This window comes from Platalea leucorodia (genome assembly GCF_965183815.1).
Source record: "Platalea leucorodia genome assembly, chromosome: 7".
NCBI lineage: Eukaryota > Metazoa > Chordata > Aves > Pelecaniformes > Threskiornithidae > Platalea > Platalea leucorodia.
In genome coordinates, this window is record NC_138829.1 from 20,091,621 (window position 1) to 20,103,700 (window position 12,080).

At 43.0% G+C, this 12,080-nt stretch overlaps 1 protein-coding gene across 11 annotated transcripts in view; it reads left to right on the plus strand.

Moving 5' to 3' along the window:
• The window catches only part of FOXN3 (forkhead box N3), a 213,744-nt gene that overhangs the window by 130,545 nt on the left and 71,119 nt on the right, over positions 1-12,080 (plus strand). For all 11 annotated transcript variants that reach the window (XM_082317905.1, XM_082317909.1, XM_082317911.1 and 8 more), the window contains one exon: positions 3,706-3,770. In XM_082317905.1, the coding sequence (XP_082174031.1) occupies positions 3,706-3,770 (65 nt within the window). The remainder of the gene's footprint in view (positions 1-3,705; positions 3,771-12,080) is intronic.

A 12,080-nucleotide genomic window follows, 5' to 3' on the forward strand; every position in this document is an offset into this window, starting at 1 on the left:
CAGTTCTCTCAGCCGCTGGTTTTCAGCAAGCATGTGAAATACTTCATTTGCTCCCTGTGGCGGTGCACGGATGTCGCAGTGGCAATGACTGTGCTTCAGAGAGAGGTGGATCCTGCACTGGATGGACGTGAACTTGCACCCCCAGATCCTGTTTTATGCACCTGCTACAAATACTGCTGCAGCCTGGCTATCCCTTTGGCTGAGGGCATGCTTGAAGCGATAGTATTTTCTGCAAATCAAACCAATGGTCCTTGACAGGTAACTGTTGGTGTTTCACGTGTCGTCTTATCCATAAAATATACTAATTCATGTTCTTTCAAGATGTTAGTTTGAAATCTCAGCTTTTCACAATTGATCCAAGTCCGTCTCTCCCCTCCCCAAATGCCCTGTGCTCATCTGCTGCTGGGAGTTAAGTCAGTCCAAACCTATGCATAACAAAAATGTATTAGGCCAGAAGTTTCTTTGCACTGATATAAAAGTTGAGACTAGTAACTGCTTTTCTTCTAGTAGATGTGTGGGGATTTTTTAGAAATTAAATATTACTTTAGTCAGTGTGTTTAGTTGAACTCTGCCATCAATAATGCTAACTGCATAAATATTAATCTTACAGTATGTATTGATTCCAAAAGAAATTTCTAAAACCAGATTTTGCATTTTTATTTTGCCTAAATACAGAATGTGCCATTACTTCTAGAGGAAGGGGAAGCAGCCACTCTTCTCCAGTAGCTTACGACTACACCGAAGAAACAATTAGTTTAAAAAAATGCCTGGGATGGACCAAAAGGGTTTTTGTTATAGATGGTCTTTAGAAGAATGAACTTCTTCCAATGGTTTCTTAATCTGGAACAGGGAGAAATCAGCTTTTGAACACTTTAAAGTGAGAGATATTTTAACTCTGTCATTTCTTAACTTGAAGTACGTTTTAATAGTAAATGACATCTGAGACTTCATGTGCAAAAGTTTGGGAACAGAAAGAGAATTTATCCAACACAGATCAGGCATAGCTAAACTTCAGCAAAGCCCTGCAAACACAGAAGTTTGTTGTTTGAAAGACTTGACCGGTCGCTGCGGTACATTATTTACATGCTTGAATTCTTCAGCTTCCTTCCTTGGGAAGGCACAGTTAATTTTCTCAGTTCATGTGGGTTTGTGCTGAATCAGATGGAGTTTTTATGAGAGCCTTGGGCCTTTTTTCAAGTTGGAAAATAAGATAAATCACTATGGCTTTGTTTCTCTAGTGGAGACATTTTGTCTATTCAAATACATACGCTTTTCCCTCTCCTTTCTTTAACCCTCTTCCACCCACGTCCAGACATACGGCAGCCTGGGAATAATTTTTTTCTATGGCTTCATTTCAGAATGTCACCATTTTTTTTCTTGGGCATATTGTTGCCATACTGTAATTTCTGATTTCTGTGGTACGGTATGAAGACTATGCTACAGCTTTCCACTTTTAGCGTCATGGGTCCTGTTCCAGGGATTATCCTGGACTCTGATGCGCTATAGAACTGTGAGCCTGTCCTACAGGAGTGTGAATGCCCTCGACAGCTCTTGACCTTCATGTGAGCTGAGGAGCTACACTTGAAGAGCTGGCGCTTACTATAAGGAACGCAAACAGTTGGTTACGTTAAGCCCTACGAAGTGAGCCTGCGTATTCAGATGAGTGCATGCCCCAGTGCACTCCAGCACTTATGAACGTAGACCTACTTAACTTCTTTTTGGTCATTTTGGTCTCTCTCTCTCTTTCAACTAGCCTTTTTGTTCAGGAGTATCGAAGGCTTTTATTACTCATGTAATTGCTTTGGAGCCTTTTACAGTCCATATTTTAACACAGTGAAGTTTTTATACGTTAGCACAAGAGTCTCTGCAGAATAATTGTGAAAGCAGTATGTTTTTTATATATGGCATTTTATCAGAACTTTGCTAATGTTGTCAATATAATAGACAACATCTGTTTTCCATTTCATTGCATTTTGTGTAGTGGTAGTCAACTCGAGGAGACAAAAGTAACTTTGAACAGAAATGGTGTGCGGGGCTTGGTTCACATTTTGCATCCAAAGAGGAAGGTGAATTGTCTTAAAAAGTCCCTTGCTTTTAATTTGTGCTCAAATCCGGGCATAGAGCAGTTATTTATATATTGATAGCATGGTTTCATGATACTAATTTCAATAAAAACTTACTGTATTAAAATACCTATGATTGTCTTCAAGCTTTAGAGGACTTTGAAACCTGTTTCATGTCTACAGGAACGCCCCCCTGGCAATCTGTCTCTTCCTCCTGCCTTGATGATGCTGCAACAAATCTTTTCCCGTGTTTTTAGTTATTTCCCCTAGGTACTGTGCTTTTAAAATACTTGCTGCATCTGAGCCCTAGGACGCGATAGTGAACTCCTTCAGGTCGTGCCTTTTCCGTCGCAGACTCTCCACACAGCGAGAGCAGCGGCGTCGGCGGCACTCTCGCTCTGGGCAGCACCGCCTGTGGATTTCCCTGGGGAGGGCGAGCTGTGCCGTACTGGAAGGAGGGGCACGCCTGGCCAGCAGTCTTCTGCACTGTTAAGAAAAGAGCAAGGTTACTTTTTATGTCCGGGAAGTTTGGTCCTGCCGACAGACGCGGCTGCGGGGCAGCTGCCGTAGGAAGGAGAGCCGTTCTGGCGTGGTGGTGTCGGTGCGGTGGTGCTCCGGTGCCCGTGCGGGAGAGGAGGGGCGCGGGCGGCCATCGGGCGCTTCCTCACAGCCTCCCCTCTTCTCCAGCTCGCCGGAGCGGGTGCTCCACAGTCCTGTTGCCCGCAGCACTGTGGGGCTGCTCCGAGGCAGTGAAGGAAACAAGGTTTAGAGGATCATACTGATGTTCCCTCCTCTTTCTTTTCCCATGTTTGAATCCGTTCTTCACCTTCAGCCGCACTTGTCGCAGGAGAGGCCTCTCAAGAGGCCATTACCTTCGGGCAGCCTCTGTGCGAGCAGGAGGCGAAGCGGAAGAGGGGCTGGCGGTGGCCTGAGGTCAGGGAAGGGCTTCGGTTCAGGCGGGCACTCGCGTGCGCCCGGTGCCTGAGGGCCCGCCGCGGCCACCACCCTGCCGGGGGTCTGGCGGGAGCCGCCACGGTCACCGAGCGCGCAGGCACGGCAAAGACCAGGCTTCATTAATTGCGGCGCTGACAGGACAGCTGGGTGAGCCGTGCCTGTTCTGGTGCGGGGAGGTGACCTCCGCGCCTGAGGGGGTTTGGCGGGCGAAGTGCTCTGGGGGAAGCGCAGAAGCCGCCCCGTGTCTGGCCAAGGCTTTCCCGGGCTGATGGGTTAGCTGGGTAGCGCATTGTTATGGCTGAGTAAAAGCCATAACGCATTTGGGTTTTTAGTAGATGGCTTTGGGAGTATATTTTGCCGTACTGAGAATTCAGTAAATATTTTTGACATCGATTTGTTTTTTGTTTTTGATTTTTTTATTTTTTTATTCCAAATTGCTTTTTTTCTCTCTTCCTCTAAGAGAGTGTGGGCGTGTGCTTTGCTGAGGAGGTTTTTCCTTGTGAAGATAATGTGAATCTTGAATCAAATTGACCTATTTTTAATGTGAAATTTTAGACCCTTGCTTGAAGGCAAAAATGCCATGATGTTACGTTAGCTTTAAAAACAAAATGGAACTCATGCAAATGGTAACTTATAATTGTTTAATGTAAACGAGATTTTCTTTACACTTATTTCTTATTACCTTTAGCACATCAGGTCCACCCATTTGGCCAGGAAGCACCTTTTTCAAGAGAAATGGAGCCCTTCTACAAGGTAGGTGATGGATACTACATCTTGGAGTAACTGTTCTACTTAACAAATACCTCTTGCAAATTGCACAGCTTTTGTAATATTCACTGGGCAAGAAGTAACCAAATGTTTTTTGTTTCCTTTAATCTGTCTCCTTTATTGCGCATCTGGTGCCTTGAAAATGATGATTTACTACATACAGTGAGTGTAGTCTATGAAGTTGCTGCTTTTTTTCTTTCCTCAGCTTATTAATTTGCTTACTGTAAAATCTGGCAAAGAGTGGCTTCCCCCCTGCCCCCCCACCCCCCACCCCTTTGTGTGGATAAAGATTGGCCAGAAGGAAATGTTCCAGGAACACTGCTTTTAGCTCTGTGGATGAAGCAAGGCTGTTCTTTGAGAGAGATCCTTTCTTTTACTCCCTAATTGTGCTGATAGCAAAATATACCTGAAGGTAGGTAGCAGTGCTGTAGAGGGGAAAACAGTGGCAGAGTATTTGTCTCAAGAAACCTACCATGTTTAAGGGTCCTTATATTCATAGAGGAATGTTAAATATCTTCTTTCTATTGCATGGACAATATAAACAGAAGCTATACGACTGCAGTTTTGACAGGTGAAGATTTTTGTCTATCTTACCAGACTTGTTTTTAAAAACATCATTCACTGCTAAGTGTGTTTATATTTCTGCCATTGAGTACATAGAACTACCATCGCTCTTAATGGCAGTGTCTTGGGAACACAGAAGGCTGTTTCCCCAGACTGCATGCATTTGTTTATGGTGCAAAAGTAACTTACACCATTTAGGATGATTTTTATGGTCTTTGCAAGTATTTGTCCGTGAAGTGTCTGTCTCAGTTTTGTGTTCATTCTCATGCTGCCAAGAGTTTTCTGGCCTTCTTTCTGGAAGAAAATGCTGTATAATGTTCTCTGGAACATTCATCCAGTTCACCTAGGATGGAGCCTTGCTCACAAGCAAACAGTTGGCAGGCAGCATTGCTCACCTTCAACACCCCAAAGTAATCCAGCATCTGTAGTTTACCCGAGAATATTTTTCAACTGATATCTTGCATGTATCTAAGAATTGGCATCATTCTGTTATCTAATATCTATGCTGAGATTTGTTTAAACAAATTTTAAATACATTAAAGCATTCAGATTATTTCTTAACACTAGGAGATGGTATAAATTGTAGGGTTTGGCACCTTTTGGCTTTAGTCTTGATAGGATAGATCTGCTGCCTTTGCAGTCCTTCCTAATGGGAAGAACTAGATTTTTTTTTTTTTTTTTTTTTTTTTTTTGGTAAGGAAAAAAAGAAACTATTGTGAATGGGTATGCTTGATTCATTTTCAGTTGTTCAACAATTCCAGTTTTAAATGTGTACCTGCATATATACAGTCTTTGTAATTTGAGTTCATAAAATGTAAACTATGCTGTCAAGTCTGTGTGGCACAAATGTTTTACCTCTTCTTATGATGCAAGATATCCAGGAATTAATAACAACTATTTTGTAGTCCTTCCTATCTCAGTTGTTGCTTAAAGCCTTCTCCCAATAGAGAAGAGTACACTGTTCTCCACCCTCTTCTCCTCTGCCCTCCTCTGCCTTCCAAATCAGGAGGGAAAAAAACCTAAAAGCCCAAAGCATTTCAGCATATTAAAGAAACAGAGAAAAAGAGAGAGATGACTGCCTTTTTAAGCAACTAACAAAGCCTAACAGACCTTTAACTGAGTTGGCATTCTGTGTTGCCATTTCAAGTGGAAAACGCAGCCAATTTGAACTCTAATATGCATGATACAACTGAGGTTGGAAGGATGAGAGAATGTGAAGAAAAACCTCATTAAAGTAATCTTTTAACACTTCCTGGTTTTAATTTTAAGACAAGCAAATAATCAACCAAGCCTTTTTTTCCTTCTGTCTGTCTTTCCTTCCTTCTGTCTTTCATTTTTTCCTGCAATGAGCTCTTTCACGTACAGGCTTCAGCAGGTTGCATGGAAATAGTGCATCCACCTCTTTGCTGCTTCAGACTGTCTTTTTCCAGAAGACCTGTTGTAGAGGAATGGTAGCGGGTGCAGGGAGGTGTGAGATGAGGGGCTGGAGAGGTTTGTTGAGTCCTTCCTTACATGACCATCTTAAGTCTCTTTTCCCAGTGCTTATATCCGGCTTAATGCAAACAAGAGAATGACAAATTGACTCAATTATCGGTTTCAAGCTATGGTACTGCCTTTTGGTTGGCAGAAGTTTAGGTAACAAAGGGATTTAAAATTATTTTTACTTGATAAATGTTTAGCTACATTTGAAAAGAATGTTCAGTGCGTGTTATAGACAATAATACAGAATAATTCTGAAATTTTAGTAAATGTGCTATTCATGTGCACTTGTCACACCTCATTTCTTTGGAGTTAAGGAAAACGCTCTTTTTCTGGTCTGGGGAATGAAGAGAAAAAAATTCCGCAATGTAAGTAGTACTTTTTTAGCCAAGAAACTTGTAGACGCTCCTGGTTTCCGTTCATTTTATACATGAACTATTTGGCAAAGTAATCTTAACCATTGTAAAGCATTTAACATATCTCTCCAGAGAAAGTGACTAAGAAACCAGTTATCTGTGTACCTCAAATAGCAAAGGAAAAGAAAGGGAAGCTAAAATTCATTGTAGCTATTCTGTGTCCTTAATGTCTTTGACATGAGCAGGATTAATTCTCTGTTCCTTTCTGGCTGTCTTTGCTTGTACTTTGTTGAAGAATTTTGAAGAAAAATATGTATGTCGTTTTCTTTTTGCCTATGATTTTGTTTGATAGGAGATGGCTACCTCAGTTTCTTTTTTGAGGATCATGGTACTGTTGTTCCTAGCATTGACTCTCTAATCAAAACAAACGAGCAATAAATTTATATTTTGTGTTGAGTAAGTCACCTGCTCAGGTGCTTTTTGAAATGTTGACCTCCTTCTACTAGGTGAGGATTGCTCCTTATATCTTGGGCTCTGTGGTTGTCTTACGAAGTCCCATGCAGGGCTTAATATAGTTAGGACCTTCAGCCTTACCAGACTCTGATACCTGCACTCAAAACTTACTTGTACGTCCGTGGAGATTGCTGCGTTCTAGCCTTCAGGATTCCCAGATAAAACAGGTTTTTGCTCTTACTGCTTTACTTTTTCTATCAGTTTTTGTTATTGTACATACTGTGTTTTTGTTTCAAATCACAGCTTAATTTTTTTAAACCTTCCATATGGACACCGCTTGTTCCCACTGTTTTCTCTGTTCTCAGCTGTCATAACACATCCATTTTTATTTAATAAAATGTATGACAGGAAAAAGTCTTTACAGTGGAAAAGATTTAGATGTACTCTAAACTCTTCAGGAATTTGTGCTGGGTGAGATAGGTGGGGACATAATCACATTAACTTCAAGACCTTGAAACTAATGCATCGTGTTCAGATAAGGTCAGTTTCGTTGCCTCTGCTCTGGTCTTGGGTATTAATCTCATGTTATAGACTTGAGGGTGCAGTTGCTCACAGATCAATGGTAATAATAAAAGTATTTTGCTCTGAATGTATCTAACACTCTCCCTGAATAAATTAAAAATACATCTTCAAATTAACTTTTAGCAGCAGTCATGTAAATTTCAGCTGCTGAGTGCCACCTTGTGAGATGTAACTGGACTGTGGAGGGGTTTGGTTTTGTTTCTTAAAGATACAACTTTAATTTTGAGGAAAAAAACCCCAACGAACTTACCACTCTCTTTTTGTCTTTATTTACCCTCACACTTTAATAAACTAAACGCAACATATTACTATGCTTTCTCATATTGAATTTGTTCTGTCCTGAGTTGCAAGGAAGCGTATGTAGAAGGTGCTTCTGGGTGTAACTACAGCTGGCATGGAAATACAGTGCCGTACAGTGAAAACAGTGATCTGTGTCTGCTGTTGCTGCTGTAGTGGGGATTGAAACGAGTGCAAGAACTGCTGGAGTTGCCTCAGAAGATGCAAGAGCCCTGTGACTGGGCAGCAGCTGACAAAAAGCAATACCTCCTCTCTGGTTTATGGCAGGTACACGTCTGCCAGGCTTAATGCCATTCTTGGGTAAGCTTCCTGAGTTTCTAGTCAAAGCCTGGAAGAAGCAGGCCTTTGTGGTAGCACAGTTAGTGATTCTTCATCGTCCAGGGAAGGAAAGTGAACCTGGGTCATCCAGTCCCTATTGCTGTTGGAGCTGAAAACAGAGACGGCCCTTATTGTGACTAGATGGTCCACCTTGGATTACTCCTTCCAGCAGTTCCCAACGAACTGGAGGTACAGCCATGATCTCTGCCATGCCGTCTGCTTTCTTGTGTGAACAGGGCCCTCCACTTCCTTTTACGATCATCAGTACAGTTTAAATCTGCTGCCTGTGGATGTTAAATCAAAGATCTGAGCTCTTGCTCCAGAGATCCTGCAGACCCAGACTCACACTTGTGAACAGGATTGCAGCAGTCAGCGAACTGAATTCAGACTGTGCGGCTTTCCTTTGAAGCTGCGATTCTCTTTTAAATTAGCATGGAAAAAAAGATTGGCAAAAATCCCTTCTCATTCGCATAACACAGGAGGGGAGGAGTGAGGAGTCGCGTGTGTCCTCCAGTCCTACTTGGCTGAGGGAGCCTGAGAAAGGCGGGATTGTCTTCCCCAGAGCTCACAAGCCGCTTTGTTCTCTCTCTGCCATCAGCTGCAGGGAACAGGCATCCTCATGGTCCAGAACAGAGGAAGCAATAGGATGCTTACATGGGGATGGCTTGGCCTCTTCTCTGGGAAAGCATTGTATGAGACACTTTCATCTCTGACTGATGCTTCCAGCAGCCCATGCGTGATCTGCCTTGGTCCAGCTGCCATGGCTGCAGCTGGCACCACCCGTGAAGAGCTCTGGCAGGGAAGAGTTGGAAGACGCTGTCTCCACAGGGTCAGGTATCACCAAAACCAGCATGAGACAGTGACTCCAGAGTTCGTTGCAGAGTAGAAATGGGAACTCTGGGCACTGCTGCTGCAGGCAAGATGTCAACCCTTGATGCCCTCAGTCTGAGGTGATGGCTTTCACATTTTAGTGTACTAAAAAGAAGAAGCAGCCACACGCATTTTCTCTCTAATAATGTGAAAAATTGGGATGTGTTTTTCAGTACCCGCCAACAAAACACCTGAGGGCCCCTGCAGGCACAGTGAGCTTCTTTCTTCTGGTGGAAATCCAGTTCATCTGCTCTTTCCACTGCACAAGCAGGACAGGTGCAAGTCCTGGGCATGTGGGGGAGAGGTGCAGCCCATCCTGGGACACAAGGTATCTGTACCTGCTGGTGGCAGCAGAGGTGAGGCGAGGAGGAGCAGGGGAGAGCTGAAAGACGAGAGGATTTAGCAAGACTCACATGCGTTTAACTTTCAGAATTGCATGTCCTACACCTCAAAAGAAAACCAAACTTGGAGAGAAATGCTCTGTTTTCTTCTACTACCTAGACGTGCAAAGAAAAACCAACATGGCGAGGTAGCATATATATTACAGATAATTTAATATTATATACTACTTAAATGTAATGATGACTATAAGAAGAAAGGCCAAAAGTGATGCAAGACAGTCCAGCCTGAGGACTGGTAGACGTAGGTGCTGTGATCTATAACACAACCTTGCGCAAGACCCTCATGCCCAAATCCAACTAGACATTAGTTTCCTAATGCATATTTGGGCATCTCATGTTCCCCAAGAATCAAAATACTTTTTTTGCTTCGGAGTTATAATTCCTTGATTTTCTGCTCTATGAAATGAGGATAATAATAATGCTTCTTGCTGCCCAGAGCTGTCAGTCTACAAAATATTGGCTCTGTATCATATTCTAATGTTCCACTAATGGGAGAACCTTAAACAGGGGGAACCTAACTGTAAAAAGCAATGTTGTGGCTTGTTAGCTTTTGCAGGGAAGCATGTTTTACGGTTTGGGGTTTTTTTTTGTTGTTTTTTTTGTTTTTTTCCTCCATTGAAGTTTCAGTTAAGCTCCTTACTCTTAGAGGTACACTTGGAAATAGACTCTTTAACTCCATAAATGACTGTTTTGTGTGGAGATCTGGGGTTTTGAGTGTCCAGTTCCGTTCCAATTTAGTTATCTTCATCAGAAGATGATGACCAAACCTTTTGACTTCACCATGTTTTCTCTTCAAATTTTGCTTCTCCAACCTCCAGTTCCACCCTCTTTGAAACTGTGGTGACAGTCATGCTCTGTGTTTGCTGGTGACTTGGCTTTGGTGAACCTATTGAATTAACAGCAAAGCTGCTATATCTCCTTGTTACAATAAATCACTTTTCATTCACATAGCATTATTATTTAAATCTGCTTTTTTTGCCCCCCCCCCCCCCCCCCCCCCCAGTACCTGACAATCTCTTCACGAGTTTCTTTTCAGGAAGATGATTCATGTGGTGCTTCTGTAGAGACCAAATATTTGAATAATTTATTTATTATTAGCATTCAGTGTGTTTGCAGTGGTATTACTGAAGAAGTAAAATTAAGTCAGAGGGGTTGTTCAGCATGTCCCGAAGGGAGTAATTTGAACAGCAGAGCTCTCCTTTGTTTGGGAAAGTGGGTAGAACCCTAGAGGGGCTGCTGGGGTCCTGAGGGTGCTGGTAAGGGCTCGTGTTTGTGAGAGGATTTTAAAAAAGCCTTAACACTGTGCATTCAATAACAAATCCCAGTGAGAGACAGCATTTTGCAGTGATTCATACAGAAATGGTCACTTCGCTGTGACATTTTTAGCTCTGTGTTCTGTCTGGGACATGTGTATATAGGGTGCTATGCATTAGCTGTGCAGTGTGTATATAGTCCTTTTATTCCTATTTTTCTAGTTGAGTGGGTAAGAAAATGGCAAATGCTGTAATTTATTAAGTGCCTGAAGCGTGGTCCTGTTAACATTGATGTTAGAGCCGTTAGTAAGGAAATGTGACTGCTGGCTGTTTATATTCCCTGTGACCAAAACGTCTTGGCTACCTTTGGCCTCTGAAGTTGAGAAGGAAGAAAACCGAACTGCAGCAGAGCTGTCTTGCTAATGGTAGATCACGTTGCAGAGTACACGAAGATAAGTTAAATTCCTACCGTGTTTAAACCTAGTGACTTATGTTTTAGATCTGTATAGGTGTCTTTGCTATCTTTACAGATAACTTTGCTTATTTTGTAACAGTCCTGTGTAGTGACTTCGAAATTATTACTTCTGAGTGACTCAAGATGAAGTTTACTGGCTTTGTTTACTTTCCTTGACGACTGGAGGGTGTGGGTGAGTGCTGCAAGGCAAGTCCTGCTGCAGTGCTGACCTTGGGCAAAGGAAAGGCTACATCTGTGTGTACCCGCCTGCTTTACCTTCAGTGTAAACTGCTGTGTGAGCGGTGGCAGTAAAACAGCACTTTGCAATGCACACCAAAGAGAGAAAGAACTGCTGCTGCTGCAAGTCCCCACGATGCTGGCCTGGCTGCCCCAATAACTAGTGTAGTGTAGGAAAGGAAGGGGAGGATACTTAAAGCATGGAGGAGGTGAGGAGTGGATAGTCCTTGCACAGACAGAGTTCAGTGCCGAGGTAACCTACAGGTAGCATTGCTCCAGGGATGCTGCTAAATGGCCTCAAATATGTTCTTGGCTTCTTTTCAGGTTGGCTCTGCAGGTGATGTGCTTGTGGCTTTGCAATTTGAACGTTAGAATCCACTTTCTGTAAATCACCAGTAGCTGATCTCGGCTTTTTTAGGAAAAGTATTTTCTGTGACTTCTTAGGCATCAGTACAGGTGTTTTTGTCCAGAGACATGTCCCTTGCCCCGCCACAAACATGCATATGGGACTGACACATGAAAAACCGACTGTGCTGCCCTTGGATTTCACTTGGGTGAAGAAAGATGTAAACTAGATACAGCAAGAGAAATGGCACGTTCCTGTTCAGTGGCTTTCTCCTTTACCAGGACTGCCATACATCCAGGATTCCTCTGATGTTTTCCTTTCCTCACCAGGAGCTATAGTCTGCTCAGAGCATGGGGGTTGTTTGCCTGTGCCCAGGGTTTCTGGATGCCTGGCGGCACGGTGAGAGCATCTCCTAAGGGGCTGTCAGGTAGCTGGGAAGTCCTGGATGTGATTGCTGCAGATACAGAGACAAGTCTGGCAGCAGTCAGTGTCAAACCTTTTCTGTAGGTGGAATTTGGCACCAGGCCACCTCTGGCTAGCCTGGGGCTTAAAGTAGGAAGTTTCAGTGGCCTGTGACAGGGACGCCACGTACCACCAGTTAGATCCAATTTTGCAGCAGCAGTTCTCTGAACAAGCCACAGTTAGAAACTAGCAGTAAAATTTGTACGGTAACTTGGAAAATGGT